The 22,033-nt window shown below is 30.6% G+C and overlaps 2 protein-coding genes across 10 annotated transcripts; one reads left to right on the top strand and one right to left on the bottom strand.

The window, feature by feature from the left end:
- The first annotated feature begins 5,326 nt into the window (after positions 1-5,326).
- Positions 5,327-9,047, top strand: LOC100786778 (serine/threonine protein phosphatase 2A 57 kDa regulatory subunit B' kappa isoform). Of its 9 annotated transcripts, none has more exons than XM_006600709.4 (4): positions 5,488-5,981; positions 6,206-6,263; positions 7,129-8,320; positions 8,502-9,047. In XM_006600709.4, the coding sequence occupies exons 3-4, from the start codon at positions 7,160-7,162 to the stop codon at positions 8,883-8,885; spliced, it is 1,545 nt and encodes a 514-aa protein (XP_006600772.1). In that variant the 5' UTR covers positions 5,488-5,981; positions 6,206-6,263; positions 7,129-7,159; the 3' UTR covers positions 8,886-9,047. The 9 variants fall into 9 exon arrangements, with proteins under 9 accessions (XP_003549794.1, XP_006600772.1, XP_040867112.1 ...); XM_041011178.1 differs by having other exon boundaries at positions 5,516-5,981; positions 7,137-8,320; XM_041011179.1 differs by having other exon boundaries at positions 5,516-5,981; positions 6,143-6,263; positions 7,137-8,320.
- Positions 9,048-16,515: 7,468 nt separating this feature from the next.
- Positions 16,516-19,844, bottom strand: LOC100786252 (protein PGR). Its single transcript, XM_003549745.5, has 5 exons — positions 19,591-19,844; positions 19,379-19,492; positions 18,752-18,974; positions 17,053-17,307; positions 16,516-16,843 (listed from the first exon to the last, which is right to left on the bottom strand). Exons 1-5 carry the CDS (start codon positions 19,746-19,748, stop codon positions 16,712-16,714), a joined length of 882 nt encoding a protein of 293 aa, XP_003549793.1. The 5' UTR covers positions 19,749-19,844; the 3' UTR covers positions 16,516-16,711.
- Positions 19,845-22,033: the final 2,189 nt, after the last annotated feature.

The raw sequence follows: 22,033 nt of genomic DNA, 5'->3' as shown, positions 1-22,033 counted from the left end.
GATATTTTTGTTTGAGAGTGAACAGAGCACTGAATTTTAGAGCCTGCGCAAGGACATGCCTCACTCAACCTTGATTCAGGCTTCAGTCAAAGGAAGGGAAAATAAAAAAAGAAAAAGTAAATCACCCGTGTGTGTGTTTGATACTGTTATCGCCAGATGAGATGAGATGTGTGATTTGAAAAAAAGTTATCATGCAATGGCGGCAGACACGTACCAGGTTTAAAACTCTACGTGGCTTTTCATTCACCGCAAATAATATTCAGTTCAATATAATATACCAAGTTAAATTATTTATTTAACATTTGCTAAAATAATAAAAGTGGGATTTGAAGTTGATGGACGATGCAGCTCAGAGACATTACTTATTTTCATGTCAGTGCCAATCTCCATCCTTTCAAGCCTTGAACTTTGCGATTCTCCTGTGTATCCTAATCCGGCTTCTAATAGTTACCATTATTTTCACTTTTTTTTATATATGAAGATTCTTTTTATTAGTATGAATGTAGGAGTATATAGTATGAAAATATTAGTACATTTTATTAAATATTTAAAAAGTATGCATTTGTTTCGAATTGAACGTGAGTCGAAGTGATGAACCACTTTACTCGTTATAACTGTTGATTAAAACCAATCACAACTCAATCTAAGTGCACAACCACCTCAATGCCTTAGGTGTAAGGAAACTTACCTCAATTTAAAGTAAACAAATAGCATTTTACTTCAAAATAGATGGAAACTAATAACTATTCTTTCACATCCTTAGGTCACCTGTCAAGCAGACAAGCCTATCTTAGACAATACATGCATATGTGCACCAATGATCTAGTTCTTTTTATAGGCACCCATTACCCATTCATCTCCATCATAACTCAGCCACGCACGCTACAAAGAAGAACCCCTGTCAATCTATCCTAGGCCTTGGTCAAAGTCAAACTTGAGTCTTAGTGAGAAGTAACCTTGGATACTTCAAACATAACATGGGTGTTGTATATGGGAATTTAATTCAACATGGTCAAAATACTATATGTCAAGCTACACGATCATATCCTTGAGGTAACCTTTGAGGGTAACATGGAAGAAGTGCATTCTCCCTACTACTCACACATTGACCCAAACCCCACCTCAGCTCCAAGCCTCCAATTCTTGGCGCTACAACAAACTTATGAAGGCATAACTGAAAATGGTCTTACCTTAATTAGTCAATTAGGAATGATAATTCTACCTAAACCCTATCTAAATCATTGTTGACTTGACCATTAGAATCTTTTGTTGTAAATATTCAACTTATCCCCATCGTAGTGAAAGAGGGGATTATCACCAATCCACTTTGAATATTGGTCAAAATCAAACCTTTAGGGTAAACAACTATAAACATATTATTCTTAAAAAAATCGAATAGCAATTTAATTAAAATACACTAATAATTCAAATATTTTTTTTAGATTATCTCCAAATATAAATTATCATATATAATAAGATTATTGAATTTTACAATAATTAGTTTAAAAGACAAGTAGTTTTTAATTAATTCACAATGTAAATATTTTTTGTACTAATAATGTATAAAAATTAGATTTAATGAATAATAACTGAACATATTTTTATAAATTTTCCTAAGAACTCTATTCCTAAAAATCTTTTTGGCAGTAAAATATTTATTTATGAAAAACTCCCTATATCATAAGTTAATTAAGAGAAAAAACCTAAAAGTTTTTAATATACATAACAATGCATTTATATATAAAAAAATTATCTAAAATTCATCATTAATATTCGAGAAATAAACATTCAAAATATGGTATAATTAGCTCTCAATATTTTTTTATACATACAACTCAGACTCAAAATTACATGTTAATATACTAAATATTTTTTCTAACAAAAACTTTATACTCCTTTTATTTTTTTTTATCAAATATTGATGAATGTACATTAAAAATATTATATGAAATATTTTATCAATTTAAATTTGAAATAAATAATTGTTCCATTTTATTTTATATTTCAAATTTGGTATAAAATAAAATTATTTTTAATTCATCATAAAAATAATTAAATAATATAACAATTTTCTTACATCATATTTCATTTCATTTCGCTCTGTATTAAATATTCAAGTATGGCTTAAATTTCTTAATTTACCTAGCTATTGTAACTTCATTACATATGCATCTGTCCTTCACTTTGTCTTATTCATTGAACGGTGAAATTTCTCTTATTTCAATAAGCTAGTTCGTGATTAAAACCATAGCTTTAGCCGTGAAAAGAAGGAATATATGTCATGATCATATTGGGTTAGATGGAGTCACATATTAACGATCTTTTGGAGGAGAAAAAAAGAACAAAGTCATCTTCACAATCAACCAGTTCAAGGGCAAGATATAACATTAATTATTTACATCCACGAAAACAACAGTTGGAACTGTCATTTCGATCTCATGAAAATGGGTAGATATTTTCAATTGGGATAAGGGGACTTCAATTTCACAAGCAATATATATTCGTGTTTAAACATTTATTATAATTAATATTTGGACATCAAATGCATTAGCATAATAACATCGATCATATAAGTACCATGACATGCATATATCATTGTTTGATTACATTTAACGATATATATAATACAAACTTTACGGTTTGTGGAAGATGATGAACACTCTAGTGGGTGTAACCAGCATGGCAACATTTATCCTCGTAAAACTCTAGTCATGGATGGATCTGAAATTGAATTTTGTTTCCAATCTGAACGTCGGTGCTTTGAATTGGAATCTATTTATTCACTTGATCCTCGTGGACGATACACGGTTTCATTAGTTTACTCAGCTATCATTAGTAATGTCTGGCATTTCTCCATCTACGTACCCGTGCTATGCTTATAAGGAACCAATGTTACAAAAATATCAGCTTTCTCCTTACATTCTTACCCTAACACTTTTAAAATTATTATAAACTATATAAAGTTTTAATTATTTTTAAATTAATTAATAGTTCATCCCATTGCTTTATTTTAATGTGTCGTATGGTAAGTTTGTTGGAGAGGTTTAAATGGTTGTAATTGGTTTTGATAATCGCGAAAAAAATTTCAATCGGAAATTCGGAATTGTGACATATAAGATTCAACAATGGAAAATGAAGGTGATATTATAATCACAAGAAATGATTCAATTAATAAATAATATTCTAGAGTTAGTCAGTGTACGTAGGTTTTTTCTTGAAGATTAGTGTATGTATGTTTTATTTAATATATAATAAAAGGGATTGTTTATTGTATGCCCGTAAATGGATGCTGTATGTAAAAGTACTAAATACACTTAATTGAATATTTTAAATTACCTAAAAATATTAAATCGTATCTTTTTTATCTTTAATACAATAATATTATCTTTTAAGTATTTGTTCTTATTTTTAACATGTGTATGTAAAATCAAATAATGAAATATAAGAAAGAATCATATAAAAGATATACAATTTTGTATTAGCTTTTCAATAAAAGAAATACTAACAAGTATTTTGGCCTTTTTTTTAACATTATAGAGTGTAATAATCATGTATTTTTCATCTAAAATTTATCATTCAATCACAAATTATTATTTATATGACTTTTAAGTAATTATTATAAAAATTAACAAATTTATGATACATGATGAAATATTTTATACTTGGACTCAATAAGTCTTCTTATTTAATAATGACAGAGTAGACTATTGAGAATCCAAAGAATCTAATATAATAGAGAAAATATAAGATATAATCATATATTTTTCTATTTACATTATCTTACCATTAAAATTGAAATTTTATTATCCGATTATAATCTAAAATATATTACAATACTCACTAACTTAAGCTTGAGAATGTCTTTGCATGTATATTTCTAACACCTTTCATGGAAAAACACACGAAGGAATAACACTATGAAAAGATTTTGCAAGATTTGATAAAAACAATTTTAATTGAATGATTATTTAAAATTTTATAATGTGAGCATATATGATTTTTTTCTCTTATTTTTAGTATTAAATAAATTATATTCAAGTTATTTTATTGTTAGAAACTATATTTAAGTTTTACTACATATAGTGAGATGAACATGATTACAACTTACTTAAATTTTGATTTTGAAGCATAATAAGAACGAGTAGACCTGTTTGGTTACCAACTACATGATTGGTTCAAATCCTCTACGTTGATCATATATCATACTCATCTTTTTGGACGTCGATCTTTAAAATAACAGTCACCTAGTAATTAATTTCTGAAATTATGCAACTACCGCTATCAATCATTATAGACACATAAATACGTTTGAAAAATACTTTCGTAATGTGTACCCTTGATTCTCTGGATAGACATGATAAAACGATGATGAAGAATTACCTAATATATTATTGTCTACTTCTTATAAATACTTCATAACAGACCTAATATATTATTGTCTACTTCTTTATAAATACTTCATAACGACCTTTCACATTTACACATGATTTCCGTACATAATATAGTTATTTAGCTTAAACTTGAATGTTAGAATTTCTACAAATAGATTCTCTTTAACGAGTGAAAGATTCTCTTAAGACAAACTATAGAAAAATTCATTAACAGTCCATTTTGAATAAATTTCATTTAATAAAAATTATATTTTAAAGTGTTTTTTTTTTAAAATGCTCTTAATAATATTTACTTTATAAAATACTAATATTGAGCGATTTAATCATGTTAAATCGTGTGCTAAATATATTCTTAAAAGTCTTGATAATTATGTCGTGACATAGTTAATGTATGCATTACTTTCAAGGCATAATAAAAGAGATAATCAATTTATAAAAGAAAACACACATGAAAATTATAAATATTTATAATGTAAGTAATTTATTTTTATGTCTTGTCTCTCCTCTTGAAATGATGATAATGGTTGCCGTATTAAACTTTTTACCCTCCTCTCTTTTGTTTTTCTCTGTGTTTGCGGTGATTCTGTCCCTTACTTTTGGTGATTCTCTATTTTGTTTTCATCCACCCCACATACACTCATTATTCATTCATTCATCTTGATCGATATTCCCCTCTCTGCCTCTCTGTCACTCTCAACTCCAAAAATCTAGCCTCGAAATCGGGCATCCAAAATCTCCCATTTCACTTTACGTAATCCCAGCCTATGTTAGGACTATCCCCTATGCACCTTTTTGTCCGAACCAAAACAAGTAATAAAAATACCATTAAATAAACCCGAAAACCGACTATAAACTATAAACTATTTCATAAACAAATACATTTTAATAAAATAAAGTTCAATAGAATATTTTTATTTAACAAGTATTCAATTAAGTATCTAGGCGGTCATATATGATATACGTTTCTATAAAGTTTTTTCTCTTTAGGCCAACCGAAGTTTGGAATTAGAAAAATTAGATTTCTTTCATAATAATGTACATAAAGTTTTTTTTTTTTTATATATATATATAAATTCAGTTCACTGTGTAGCATGGTACATTGGTACAGTAAAATCAAGATTAAGATGGAGTTTAAGTTGGGTTGGGTGGTGATTGGAGCGTTGTTGGTACCTGCGGTTGTGTTGCGAGTTACAAGTTACAACATTTAACTTAACAAAACATGTGGCGTCGTTATTTCTCTTGAATCGAGGAAAGTAGAAGTAGAAGGCAGGAGGGAGCAATTTCTGAGCACAGTGCCATTCATGGAGGGATCCATCTTGATGCGTCAAAATGCTCCCTCTCCATCCATTTTCCAAATCTAGCATTCTTCTTTGGATCAAAATCAAACACCATTTTTCTCTCTTCACTCTTCACTCTCACCTCTGTCCCTATTCTTCTTTTTTTCTCTCTCTTCCCATTTCTTTCACCTATGTGACTTGCTCCATCTTTATGCAAACCGTTAAAGTTAAACTTGTTCTCTGACTACTTCTCTTCTCTCTCCCTCTCTTTCTCTTGAGTGGGTTTGCTTCTGTCTCACAGAAAAATTATCAGGTTGGTCTTTTCTGCCTCTCTCTCTCTCTCAAAAGCTGTTCTTAAATATACTAATTTTGGTGGGGTTTCTGTTTTGAACTCACCTTGGAGTTTAACTGAATTGTTAAGTACTGAAGTATTGATTTTTTTTTTCTTTCTTGTACTGGTAATGATCTTGTCAGGTACAAGGTCTTTATTGGTTCCTCAAGTGGTTGTGATTCTCATATCTCTTCTTCTATTTTCAGACCCAGATCTCCGTTTTACCCACCCACTATTGCTGCTTCTGTAAAGTCTTTAATTTTGGTATTGATCGTAGCCTTGTCAATTTCTTGCTTTAAAAGGGTCATTTACATTTTTCTTTATTTTTTTTTTTTGTATTTTGTCTTTCCCCTTTTCTCTTGTTGTTTGATTCCAAAATTTGTTAAGATGAACTTGTTCTAGCTTCTTGTTGTTCTGCTAGTGCTTCAGGGAATGGCTAGTTTTGTATTCTACAACAGCTTTGGGTGTTTAATTGTTGTTATTAGTTGAAAAATTACTGAGATTCATCTTAATGTGCTGAATTCTATAATATCTCTTGGCACAAATTCATAAACAATTGTTAGATCTGGCTTGAATATACTGCTAACTGCTCTTGGAAGATACCAAATACCATGTTTCACAAACGTATGTCTTGACTCTTGACTATCCTCAATTCCTTTGCCACATCCCCTTCTCCAACGAGTAGTGTTTCTCTCTTGATCTTCTCTCTCTCTGTGCTTATATCCCATTTATTTGCATCACTCTTCGGATTATCAACCTTCTCGGGCATATTCATTGTTAGTCTTCATCCCTGGTCTAATATTCTTTCTTGCACAGGATTTGGTCATTGTTTTTTAGTTCTTACCTTTTGATGCTCTAGTATAGTCTCTAAGTTGGTCTTAGTTACACTTTGTAAGTCTCGTACAAATGCCTTGTTTTCCATTTTTGCTATGTTGTTAAATGATTACTTAACTTGAGAGCTGATTTTGTGGTTACATGGCAAAACAATTTAAATAATTTTATGTTTTCCATTTTTGCTATGTTGTTGAATGATTACATTAACTGGAACTGAATTTATGGTTACATGGCAAATCAACTTAAATGAATTCCTAGGCTTTGAGCTTGTATTTGAGTGGTAATTTGCTTGCAGCCTTTCAGGTGTTCTTGGCTAGATTGCCACCATGATAAAGCAAATTCTTAGCAAATTGCCAAAGAAGGTGCCAAAATCTGACTCATCAGATTCTGCAAGGAGTGATTCTAGCAATACCACTACTTTTGGGAATGTTTTTCAGTGTACAAATGTTGGAAGTACCATTTCAAGCAAATTAAATGTTGTGAAGCGGGTATCATCCGTTGTTTTCCCAGCAAGCATGAGTGCTGGAGTGGAAGCAGTTGACCCTTGTCTGTCCTTCAAAGATGTTTCAAATACACAGAAGCAAAGCCTGTTCATTAGTAAGTTGAATCTTTGCTGCAAAGTTTATGACATGAGTGATCCTGATAAGAACACCACAGAGCAAGATCTCAAACGAAAAACGTTGTTGGAGCTTGTTGATTATGTTTCTTCTGGATCTGTTAAGTTCACAGAACCAGCAATCGCCGCATTGTGTAAAATGTGTGCAACTAATTTGTTCAGGGCTTTCCCACCAAAGTTTCGAACAAGTACTACTGGTGGGGAAACAGAAGATGAAGAACCTATATTTGATCCTGCCTGGTCTCACCTACAAGTTGTTTATGATCTACTCCTTCAGTTCATCAATTATAACTCTCTTGATGTGAAGTTGGCAAAAGCACATATAGATCATGCTTTTATTCTAAGATTACTTGACCTTTTTGATTCAGAGGACCCTAGAGAAAGAGATTGCTTGAAAACAATTCTGCACAGAGTCTATGGGAAATTCATGATTCATAGGCCTTTCATACGGAAATCTGTTAGCAACATCATCTACCGGTTTGTTTTCGAGACCGAGCGACATAATGGAATCGCGGAGCTGTTGGAGATTTTTGGGAGTGTCATTAGCGGGTTTGCCTTGCCATTGAAGGAAGAGCACAAGATATTTTTGTTGAGGGCTTTGGTTCCTTTGCACAAACCTAAATCTGTTGGCATTTATCATCAGCAGTTAACATATTGTGTTGTACAGTTCATAGACAAGGACCAAAGACTGGCTAGCTCAGTGATAAAGGGACTATTGAAGTACTGGCCAGTGACAAATAGCCAAAAGGAGCTCATGTTCATCAGTGAGTTGGAAGAGATTTTGGAAATGACTAGCATGGCTGAGTTTCAGAAGATCATGGTCCCACTGTTCCGACGAATGGCTTTCTGCCTCAATAGTTCTCATTATCAGGTAGTTTCTTGATTACCAATTAATCTTTTTTTGGTTTGTGCTGAACAAATAGATGAAATGGTTTTATAATGTAATTAATTGTGGCATTTTTTGACAAGACTCGGTTGAATCATGTGTTGCAATAATATGGTTATGTTGGTATGAGTGAGAGCTGCATATATTGATGTGGTTTATTATTCAGGTGGCTGAAAGAGCACATTTGCTATGGAACAATGAGCACATTCTGAATCTGATAACGCAAAACAGACAGGTGATTCTGCCTCTAGTGTTCTCAGCAATTGTACATAATGGTCAAAGTCATTGGAACCAAGCAGTGCTGAACCTGACTCAGAACATAAGGAAGATGCTGTCTCAGATGGACGAGGAGCTGGTAGCTGCATGCCAACGCAGGATTGAGGAGGAAGATTCAAGTGCAAGTTCTGCAGCTGAGAGGAGAAGAGTAACATGGGAAAGGCTAGAAGCTGCTGCTGCTAATTGTGTCCCAGTTCAATCTACTACTTCTGTAGGTGGAGCTGGAGATGTTTTAGTCCCAGTAAAATCTGCTACATGCTCAGTGGCATGCTAAGCTAATTAATTGGTTTGAGTAATGATGTAAGGTTAAGGTGGTTCTAATTACTGTTACTATTACACAATAGTGGTGTGGTTATTGAGTTTTTATTTGTATACAAATACTAGCCTCAAAAAGAAAATGAAATTGTGGTGACTTGAGGGGTCTTTGTTTGACAAAGAAAGTGTTTTCAAAGTGGTGGTGAGTAGGTGATAGTGTTATTTAATTTATTTTTGGTTTGAAGGAGCAGATGCAGAGAGCAGGTGTGGGGGTGTGTGTGTCGGTGGCTTATTCGTGCGTGCAATTATTTGCAGTGTCAGCACCGTAACCCTGACACTTTATTCAGTTTTTTCTTACCTTCTAGACCCCACTCTAGTCCCTTCCCCTGCAACTATGCGGTGTCTTTGCTACTTTCCCACACTCATTGCCCATATGCTATTATCTTCTCTCCCTATGTTCATTCCTTGTCTATTTTTACCTCCTTCAACAGGTTTTCAGGCTAGAGTTATCTAACTAAGTGGGTGTTTGTTTTCAAGTTAAAATTTAGTCTGAGTCTTTAAATTGATTATGAAGTATTCAAAGACACACTAACTTAACTTACTCCAAGAAAAACATAGGATTAATTCCTTAATACTTATAATCAATCATCTTAAAGTACATAAATAAATTGCATCAATCAGGTATCATGATATTGTTTAACCTTTTATTGGTATCCTGTAGTTAATATATATTTTTTTTTTTACATTTTAAAAGGTTTTATACATTGAAATTAGTTTATAAAAATGTTAATTTTTTTTAAAAGTATACAAAATTTTATTAATTTTATTGGTTTCACGAGAGTTATCAATTTAGTAGTGAAATTGATCAAATTCAATATCTATAAAAATTATTAAACAAAGTTATAATGAGTGGTGCTTGCACTTGAACACAGATAACTTAACATAGACAAAGATTGACTTCTTTGATGGGGAATGATGTGAACCTCTACTTTAACATAGGCAAAGTTAAAAGGAGGATTGTAAGATTCAAATTCTTTAAGTGGTGTTTAGTTATAGTATCTTTTATCTTTTTATACGTTATTCTAAAATTGTAACCTTATTTATCTCTTTTCTAAAACAACTATACAAAAATTAATAAAAAAACAAAACTTGTTTTTACCGTTTTTGTGTAAAAGTTTAAATATATAATAAAATTAAATAACACGGTTTGTAACTATTTAAAAATAATGTAATCAAACAAGTCCTTATGTTTCATTTTCACGGCAAACGCCTATTCACGTCGTTAATGGGATATCTGTATATCTTACCTACTGCAGCCGACCCCTAAAGATTACTTTAGATTTAATGCGTTCACCCTTTACACCGCTCTTCGTTTCTTATTTTCTCGTCTTTGGACTAATTAATATTCAATTCCCTTTTTATAATTAATGTCATAACTTTTGCGTCATAGATATAGACGTTAATGACCTTAAGGATCGACAAATTAAGATGTTAAAAAATTTAACTTTTGTGCTAAACAAGATTGTTCGCATTTGGCATTTGGTGTACATTGTTATGTGCTAAACTGTAAACATTAACACCCTGTTTGATTCGGTGGGACACAGGGAGGAACGATTTTGAGCTTTTGGAGAACACACTACTCGTGAATGCAAAATCTTTACATTGTTTTGTATTTCGCAATCAATAAAAAAAAGAATTTAATTTTTAAGCAATCAATAAGGATATAGTTATGAATAATATTAAATCATTTTACCATATCTTATTAATTTTTCTCTTGATTTGTAAGAGCATCTTCAACGCGAGTGTTTACTTAAGTTGTTTCACTCTAAGTAATATTTTTTTTTTTTACATTGGAACAAATGACATAATGTTACTTAACAACCTTAACATTAAAGTGAATTTTATGTAGAGTGTTTAAATCTTTATAGAATTTTAAGATCCCCACCAAATTATAATAAATAACTCCTCTAAATAATTAAGCATTATAAATACTCTAAAGTATTACTGTTTTTTATATGTTTTTAAGATATTAAATAATTTTTGTTGAATAAACATATATATATATATATATATATATATATATATATATATATATATATATATATATATATATATATCATTCAATACATTCTTTATAAAATATTAGTAAGACTTGTTAAAGATTTATAGAACCATATCACGTTACTATTTTTTTCAAGGTAGGCCAAGCTGCTAAGGTATTTCCACATCCAATAACTATGGGATTAATCTCTAAGGATATAAAGTACCCAGTTAAGAAACAATTTTTCTATCCATAAATGTTTATATATTCGCATAGATAGAATCAAACTCATATCACATGTCTCAAAGGCTTTAACTATTAGCTACTCGTGTCACACCTTGTGAATATACATTAATCAAATACTCATATTGTTATATCCTAACGACTTTATACGATTGTTAGATAGTTAATATTAAATGAAAGATCTAATATATTTGCAAGACAACAAATATGATTGGTACGAGATATGATTGTTACTAGATGTAAAGTTGTTTTGTTGAACAAAGATTCCCTTTACCCTTTATGTTTAGATGAGCCTGAATCAAATGGTCATTTGTTCTTTTAATTAGGGGCAGATCCACATCAGGTGTTCAAGGAAAATTATGGCTATAACAATTACAATCTATTGCATCTGGCTGTTTAGGAACAAACTGATTTTTGAAGATTATCAATTTTCTGTCATAGAAGTTATTAGCAAGATTAAGTTTCATACGTATTGACAAGCGTACATGTTGCATTTGTTGTTTAACTGCGGGATATGCCCCGTTTATTATTGTATCATTTTCGATTTAATATAATTTACATTTTTCAAAAAAAAGCAAGTAGTTACATAGTATCTCAAAATTCAAGTGGTGGGTCCAGTAGTAATATAGCTTGTCAAAAGAATAAAATTATGAAAATCTTCAAATTTTAAATTTAAAATAAAAATCAAACATGTATTTGGATTTGCAACGGTACTCTCTCCAAGCATGAAGTCAAATTTGTGCTGCAATAATTTTGGGCAACAAGTTTAAACTTGTTGCCTGAAGATTTAGTAGAAATAACCAGATTTCTACTGTTCAAATTAAAAAATTAAAAATTTTTACTTATGAGATTATATTTTACTTGTAAGTGTGTATTATAAATAAGAGGTCTTATGTACAGACTTGTTAGAGCAATTTTGAAGATCATCTTAGAAAAATATATTAAGTAAATGAGAATTTAATACACTGGACATTTTTATATGAGGCAATTTTAGTCGAGAGTTTAAAACTTTATTAGCTACCAAAAATTAAAACTACAAATTTATTAGAAAAATATTTTTTAATAGTTATATTAGATAGGGAGATATTGAATTTCATATAACTTTAATTTGATACCAATCATACCATATGTTTATAACATCTTCAATTGATTTTAATATATACCACATCTAAATATACATTTTCAATTGATTTGTTTATCATATCCAATATACGTTCATAGTTTTTTTTTTTTTTTTTCATTTTAGCTACACATGGATATGTTGAATCTACATATAGCTTGTATTCAAGAATCCAAGGGACAGCCATTAACTTTATATAATATTTAGTCAATGTTCTGTTTTATTACTATAATTCAGTTGAGCACTTAAAAGTCCAAAGAATCCTCAATTTAGAAACTTAATTGAAATTAGTTGAATGACAGTTGGTAGAGAGAGGAAAGTTAGTTGATAAGGAAAAATAAAACGAACGTAGTAAAAAGATAATACTCTAATAAATGATATGGTTTGTTCCTACCCTAATTAACCAAACAGTCCAAATCCAACCCCATGTATATATTATACTATCTTTCTGTGCATGACTCCATCACCTTATTGATCGTGCTTGTTACATAACCAGTATTCACCTTCTAGTTTTAATTTCTCCAACACACAAGGAAAAATGTATGCACCTCCCACATACCAAGAGATAACTTATGTGGAACATGTTCGCAGACGCCACGAAGAAAAGGGTTGTCTTTATGCTTGGTTTGTGTGTGTTAACAAACTGCTTTGGACTGCAACATGATCATTATTTTTCAGTTTTTCTGTTTTTGAATAAGTCCTCCTAATCAAAGTAGTTATTACAATTTGTTAGAGAGTTGTTGGAAAAATTTTAAATTCTGAAAAATTTTAAATTCTAAGAATTTTAAATATTTTAATTGAAAATTCTTTTATTTGAATAAAAAAAGTTAAAATTATGAAGGTGAAAAAAATGAATAATAAAAAAAAAAAGAAAAAATATGTTTGGTGTGCTAGTTATACATGTTTCTCTACGCTTAGATCTAATCGATGGTCCACAATCTCATACAGTGTTTCTTGAAAAGGACGGTAAGAAGAGAATTTCAATTTCTAACCTTTTTGAAAAAAATTGAAATTCCAGATTTTTAGTTATTTAAAATACTGTTTTAAAATTCCAAAATTTTAAATTCTTCAAAAAAAAAATATCCAAACAATAAATTTTAAATTACAGACATTCAAATTCTCTGATAAATTACTTTTTCCTCAGTTAAAATTCTTTATTCTAAGTTAATTTTTTTTCTGTTTTTTGCAGCATTTATAAATGTATACGTTTGCAGCTAAATAAAAACATTCCCCCAATTCGTTTCCCTTCAAATTATATATCCTCAGTATTTTATTTCTCTGTATTTTTTACTGCATTTATTCTCTAAAAACCAATGGTGTATATATATATATATAGTTATCATTGTTGCTTTTGTTTGTTAAATTTCTTGTTATTATTGCTGTTGCCACTCTAGCACATACATGATTTAATTTTCATCATTCTGCTCTCTTTGTTCTCGACAGTCAATAATTTCCTTTTTTTTTCTTTCACAGTGTTCATTCGTGCGAATATTTAATCATCGATTTTATTTTATTTTTTGCTGTCATTTGTTGACTGGTGGAGATTTTCACTGGGATTTGCAATTGCAGTTTGTTTGCCTTGTGTTGCTGCTTCTGCTGCTATGAGAACTGTGAGTGTTGTTTGGATGTGCTATGTTGCTGCTGCCCTTAAAATAAAAATATGATCATATATAGTTTCTTCTTATGTGTATCTATCTAAAGTAATAATTACAAATGAAGATGTAACTTTTTGAGTATGTTACTTTTGACTTATATATGGTTGTGATATCATATGCTTTCTTTGTAAAATTACTTTATGATATATCAAGGAGGCATAGGCCTAACCAGTAACTAGTGCTACCCTTTTTCGGTTTTTTCCTTGTTGAATATTTTAATTTAGCGCAAGTTACTCTTGTGATAATATAACGGTGAAATGAACATTTTGGGGACCCTTTTTTTGAGTTATGTCGGCAAAAAGCATGCTGATTCTAGTGCAGACTGATGAACTGGAGCCCTCTCCGGGGCCAAAATTTTAATAGGCATGATATTCAACAGTTTCTATGAGTTGAGTTTTGAATTTAATATTTAAATAAAGGCCAAACATTGCTTATTTGTTTTTGACCAGTGTAAAGTAAAGCCCTGTGAGAAGTGCTGTATTACCAAATGGGTTACACAAAACAGCTAAGGTCTTTTTCCAAAGTTGATCCAGAATTTATGTTTTGCTGTTCTGTCCCATGCATTCATCTGTTTGGTATGAGGGTAATGTAGTTAAAGGCATCTTCAAATTTTATAACTTTCCGTACAGACAGTGGTCAAGTTTTGAATTTAAGTCAGGACATTACCATTGAAAACCAAATAACATGTTAATGTAGTTAGGGTATATTGCGGGTGTGTTTGATTTGTTATTAAGTTTTAAAAGTTATTTTATAAAATACTTATGGAAAATTAAATTAGAGAGTAAAAGTAGGAAAGAGGATGTAAAAGTACAATAAAACATAAATAATAAAAAAGTTGAAAGTGAAAAATAAAAGTAACCTAGAGGTGTTCTGATTTTGTTATTTTAAAAATTAAAAATGAGATATAAGTTTTGAACATAGTTTTAAAAAATTACTCTTATCAAACGGTTTTTTATTTTTCATTTACTTTAAAAACAGAAAAAAGAGTTTTCAGGAAAACAAGAAACAACTAACTACGTCCTACTCTACATCTTTAGGGGTAAGTACCACCAATGGCCATTTGAAGTTAGGACAATCGAATAAAGATAGAAATAGAAGTATATATTTTTTACCGATGAAAAAGATTAGCAAAACAATCTTTATTGTTACGTAAAACTCACATGAAATTCATTAAATAACGAATGAAATATATAGAATAAGATATAAGTAAGATATAAAACTCACAATATTTAGTGAGTGAGATGCATATGACTTCTTCTTTTTTTTTTTTGACACAGATATGCATATGACTTTTACCCGATAAAAACGTGTATTAAAATTTATCCTTAACAGTGTGTGCGAACAAAGATTTGTTAGAAAGGAAAGTCATTTCAGTAACCTCAACGCTTTAAAAAACACAATCCTTGACTATCGACTTAGAAGATACAACCTTGATTACGATTGTTTATAGTAAGTATTTTTGGAAAATATAGTCGTATAATTTATTATTTCTCTAACATGGATAAAATCATAAAACATAACAAAAATTAGTTGGGAATGTTAATTAGAGGTTTCGGTCTTTTTATTTTGTTCCCGAGTCGTCCATGATGTTGAGTTGTTCAAACATGAAACGCAAAACTCGACCCGTTGGAGGCAGGTCTTTTAGAGACGGACCCCATCAACTTTGTCTCAACGATATCATACAATACAATTACAATGAGCACGATAATGATGCCTCTAACAAGTAGTATCACGTTGTGACCCTGCCTAACCTTTGTGTCAGGCCTTCTAATCTTATGGATTTTTTTTTAGTCCTATCTCATTCAAATCAGGGCCTTTTCTTTCAGTCGTAGATTTCTTCTGCACCCAACACTTTTTTAAAATTTTTAAAAATTATCCCTACTAATAAACATAAGAATTTATAATCTTTATGATTCATTTGGATTAACAATCAGATTATTATTACAAATTATTATTCAGGTGATGTTTCCTGCAATCAGATTGTGTTAATTGTTAACTAGATCCATCCACGTTTAGTCCAAAAAAAAAAAAAAGAGCACAAAGAAAAAAACTAGATCCATCTGTGATAGAAATGGTTCACTGAGCCACCATGGCCACATGTTAAAAAGGTACCATATTTCAATTAATAATCATATGAAATGGTAGAGTATCTTGTGAGAATATATTTTGTGTATGTGTGAATGAGATTTACAAGTATGTAATCATATATAAATAGTCAATAATTGAAGTTACATGATAACCTATGTGACTTTAAAAAGACTCACATTTAAAAAAATATATATAACGAGATCTAATAGTTAATATTTATAGTTTTCATTATCACATAAAAAAGTATTTTTGCTAATATATCCCTAAAAGGCATGTCATTAGTTGCAACACAATGACTATGATTCATATGTGGGGATAGCTGAATCTTTCACTTCCAACTATTGTTTATCTTTTATCTATATTTTATATTCAGAGTGAAATGAAAAATTGCTGACAACAAAATCAATTTGCACGTGTCAGTGTCATCAGGTCATTAGGGATTGACTCTTAATAACGAACTGTCAGACAGATACTAAAAATGCCATGTACGTAATCATTCTCCTAAACGGAAAAAACATACGATTGATTTATGCTCAAGAACCAGATACAGTTTTTATTCTATTGTTGATGTAATCCACTTTACCAATTGGTGAATGAGAATACAACAATATATGAACAACTAACGGTCTAATTCCACTGAATTACAAGGTTTCGAACTCTGGATCCTTTTGGCTGCATAACCCCTTCTTGTGATGAATTCAGAAAATGTACAAACAAGCGATTGAAGTAAAAAATGAGGTCAACAGTATTGATACGAAATTCACTGCGTTGTTGTCAAGAATGTTGGCACCTGAAATCCTTCTAACTGTTGGTCCTGGCTTTCCAACCATCTGCAAAAGTGAGAAATTTCAGGTATCAGATATCTAAGAATTAAAATAGGAGAGTTATGTGGTGTCTTATATTATGGTACCTCTTACACTATTAATCATTGGATATTGCATGGAGATTTGTTCAACAAACTCCCAATGCAATATAGGAATTCAAGCATTATGCCAATAGGAGAGAAAGTATCCTTTGTAGGCAGTGTACGTAAATTTACCTTGCCGCGAATGGAGCAAAATCCGGTGAATTGCAATGTTGCACCCAGGAGAGAGTCAATGACACTTCCACATAGTCCTGCAAGGGTGGCGATGGGTATGACCAGTAGTTGCTTAAGAACTGTACTACCCTTACCCTCACATCTGGTAGCTGAGATTCCCAAAAGAACAAACGACAGTCCAATGACACTTCCAGCTGCTGCAGCTGCTAGAAGTCCTCTTTTTGTCACACCACCATTTGTACCTTTCTTCACAAACTGATCATCACAAGAAACAAATTTGTAACCACAATTTCTGAAACTCAGTAGCAACGTTCTACTTGAATTTTCTATTTAAAGATCCACAGATGTAATAAGCCACTTGTCATAGCATGGTATTTCAAGGCAGAGTTTGGTAACACTAGCTAAGTAGCCATGTGTTTTACACAGATACTCACAGAATAAGACATAAGAACAGAATGTGAGGAAAATTTTAGGGAGGCTCAGAATCAATGTTAAACTCCCCTTAGTGGTTCAAAGTTCAAAACAAAATCAAGAATTTGTCATTTTGAGGAATGCAACTTCCCTATTCATGTCTTATTTTGGGTAAGGTTGTCACATTACCCAGGAATGTGAATGCTACTGACATTGTAAAGTGGCATCCTTGCTCACCCTTAATGATCTAGCCCTCCCAATGCCCCACCCCACCATTGGATAGCCATCACTACTACTGTCACTTCCATCACTTGATAAATTGTCTATAGCTTGAAATTTTGAAGAAGAAAAAAAATCCTATTTTCCCTCACTAACCTATTTTTGGTCTCAATTTAGTCCCTAACCTATCAAGTGAAACATTTTAAATCCCTCACAACTATCTGTCATCATTAGAATCCTATGCAGCATCACAGTGTCCAGCTTGTACATGCCACCCAATTTAGCAATTTATCACTAATATAAAGTTAAACTTAGCCTTGTAAAGACTATTCAAATATCAAATAATATATTAAAGGCGAGGCTAAATTTGGTCACATTCCACCATTCTCACAAACAGGTGGTGGTTCATGGAATAGGGGTGGATTTGATCAGCGAGCAACTAGATTGTAAAAAATGGTCTACTGAAAACTGAATTGATAGCCAAAATATTAATGATCTAGGAAGCATGGATACAACATTGGCACAGATAAGATACAACATGGACCTAGGGATATGGCAAGTTTTAGAAATTGTAAGAAATGACATGGCTATAGTGCAACATATAAAATTAGCATAAAAGTACAAAACTTTAATTGAGAGAACCAATGTTTTAAAAGTTAGCATTAGTTAATAAAACTGCAAAATGAAGCTAGAAGTATCCAAGTGTCCGTTTGTGTTTTAATAAGGGAATGTGTCTGACACGGGTATGATGAATACTTTGATGCGTCCATTCTTCCTGGTTAATGATGGACCAAAATTGATTTTCTATCAAAAAGTGAACAAGGGTGATTCTAAAAAAAGGACTGAGATTACAGGGAAAATGAAGCTTGAAGTATTACCAAACACATTAATTGAGAAAATTCAAGAGGCTTTTGACAAACATTCATGAATGTTTGCGACAAACTAAACACCAAACCCTCTGGTTGATACAATTGCATTAAAGTTGTGTTTAAGTTGAACTAAATAAGAGAACACCAAATATGGATAGAATGGACCAAGAATACAGGACCTTGACCAAGCAATTATTCACCTTGAAGTTTGTGATTAGACGAGGCTTCTCATCACTGAGAATTCCAAGCTCCGAAGACCAAGTATCTCCATTGCAGCAGGAATAATGGCCTATAACAGCACCAATGAGAGCAGTGATCAGAGGTGACTCTTCAGAGTTCAAGCATTTATCCTTCCCTTCGGTGAGTACCCATATAGCTACGACCAGAACCGAGGCAATGCCACTATTGGCCAGAACTTGTATCCTGAAAAAAGCAAAGGAAATTTAGTCAAAAGGAAAAGAAAAACCAAGTGTGGGTCAACTTCGTGTCCTCATAAAAATGGGGTGAAATTTCAAAATTCCAAGGATAAGCTTTATGTGAAAGATTGTATGAAAAAAAAACCCCTCAATTCAATGGCACCAAACTAAACTCCACGAAAGAACTATGCCAATCATCATATCCATAATTCAATCAAAGAATCCATCCAAATATGGACACAATCATTCATTTTTTGCATGAACGCAATCAATTCCCTTTTTTCATGTTTGAAATCTATACACAACACAATCATTTCTAGCTAACAAGAACATCAAACCCCACGTGACCTTAAAAAAAAGATTCGTAAACAAAAATCTTGAAGCAGAACAGAAAAGAAAGAAAGAACTCACCAGTTTCTTTGTCCACCTTCTTTGAATTCAGGATCAACTATTCGCTTTATATCCTCTCCTACCTTTGTGAGAGTGGACGAAGAGTAAAAGAACGCAAGCAGCATCGCCCCAAACCTTCACGACCCACAAACGAAAAGACCAAAAAGATTACAGTTTGGGACACCCAAGAACCAAAAGCAGAGAAGAAAAGAAGGGCGAAGAAGAAGAATTACCTGTAACCCACAAAAATGTGAAGGGCCATAACGAAGAACCCAGCGATTGCGCCAGAAGTGCTGAGGGATTTTTTTCGGTGAGCTCTGAATGCGATTGAGAACGCGATGAAGACAGCAATGAAGAGTTGAAGAAAGTCCATTGAATTGGAAATCGCCATGCGAATCACGTTGGTGAAGTTCAGAGAGTTCGTTTTAGAGCACACAAGTGTAACTGTAAGTTTGTAACTGTAAGTGCTTGATGAAATGTTTGACTCGGTTATACTTATAGCATGTAGTAGCCACTTTCCGTTGGGCACTTAATTAATTGTTGTTATTTGTTAATAATTTTTTATTTGGTGAAATATTTTTTAAAGTAAAGAAAAAATGAATTTTAGATTTTAGAATATCACTCAGCGGATTATCTGATATAAAATTGTTTTAGTTTAATTAAATAATAAATAATTCGTGTACAAAAAAATAATTAATAATTCAGAGTGTGAATTTTAATTATATAGTTAGATTTATTTAATGAATGAGTATCCAACTAAAATAGAGTTGTTTTCCATAAAAAAAATAATACACTTGTGAAAATAATAATTTGGTTATACATGTATTTTGAGTTTGAATTTTAATTATATAATTATATTTATTTAATAAAAGAGTATCCAATTAAAATATGGTTGTATTCCATAAAAAATAATACACTTGTGCAAAAAAAGAATTTGGTTTCTATACATGTATTTTGAGTATGAATTAGTGTAACATCATGTGTCCAGCACGTATACTCATATTAATTATCTTAATTATACTTATATTACCCGTTAAAAAATAAAAATAAAAAATAAATTTGAAGCACACTATTATATTAAAAAAAACAGATAGTTATAAAACATATTTATATTAAAAATAAAAATAAATAAATTTTTATATCTATACTAAAATTATATAAGAACCACTTAACTTATATATAATTAAAGTTATTTAAATTACAGATACCTTAAGTATCCATGCCACATTAGTAAGCAAATAGAATAAAAATTTATTTATGTTACCCTTAGATCAATTGAATCTTCAAATTGTGATATTAATTATCTTAATTATCAATTTAAATATATTAATTATCTTAATTAATTTTTCAATATATTAATTGTTTAAATCAATCATGGTAGATTTAAGTAAATAAATGATACCAACCTTTTTTTAGTAAATGAGTTTGTTTTTATTATTAATTTTTAAAAAAATATTAAATGAGAAGATATATTATTATGGATCAGTAACAATACTCCTGTGATTCCTAAAAATATAACATAATACTTGAGACAAAAATTCAAAATAAATTAATTATTTCTCTTTTCATGTTTTGATTGAATTTTATTTTATTTGTTTTAAAAGAAAACATAAATTAATTACATGTGACTTAATTTCACCATTGTTTATCATGTGTGCAAACAGACATAATTAACAATCCTGTTTCATGTGATATATATAGATAGATAAGAAGATAAGATAAAAATTTATTTATTTTTTCCTTAAACTATTTATAATGTATATTCAACGTTTTAAAATAAATAATTAAATCTTCAAATCATGATATTAATTACCTTAATTAGTAACTTGAATATATTAATTATCTTAATTACTCTTTTAATATAACATTTGCTTAAATCAATCATGATAGGTTTAAACAAATAAATCATATCAACATTTTTTAAAATAAATGAGTTTGTCCGTATTACTAATTTCTTAAAAAAAATATTAAATGAGAATATATATTGTTATAGATTAGTCATAATATCACTCAAAATGAAATTCTTGAAAGTATAATATGATACCTGAAACAAACGTTACAAATAAATTTTTTTTTTCTTTTTTATCCATGTTTTGATTAAATTTTATTTTGTTTGTTTTAATGAAAAAGATAAATTAATTATGTAGAACCTAATTTCATCATTATTTGTCACATGCGCTAACAGATACAATCAATAATCTTATTTTATATAATTTATAAAATTATCATCATACATTGATCATAAGTCTCTTACACAATCTTAATTTAATTCATATACATGTATTTTAAATTTGGTTTCTGTGTATAACATTCTTAATTTGGTCCCAATTTGCATAAGAACGTGGAATATCAAAATAGATCCAAACCCTTCTAAGAAAAAGTTCTCCAGAATGCTAAAAATTGGAAAAGTTTGATTTCTACTTTCTTTGAACGTTTTTCTTCTCTTTTTTTGGGTCTCGTTTTTAAATTGGGCCATACATCCATGAATATTCTCCTGAATATTAATATTGGAGAGAAGTTACTATGGGTCCCTACAAACATTGTTGTTGGTCCCTACAAAATTTTAAACTTCCTAGAAAGGATCATCTTACCCCTCAATTTAAACTTTAGCCAATTAGCCCTCCCTCCTCTTTCCTTCCTCTTAGTCGTGCTCTTGTTTCCCTCACTCCCTCTTAA

Source organism: Glycine max, chromosome 17, assembly GCF_000004515.6.
Source record: "Glycine max cultivar Williams 82 chromosome 17, Glycine_max_v4.0, whole genome shotgun sequence".
Taxonomy (NCBI): Eukaryota; Viridiplantae; Streptophyta; class Magnoliopsida; order Fabales; family Fabaceae; genus Glycine; species Glycine max.
The sequence above is the reverse complement of the archived record's forward strand: the minus strand, read 5'-3'. Positions and strand labels throughout refer to the sequence as shown.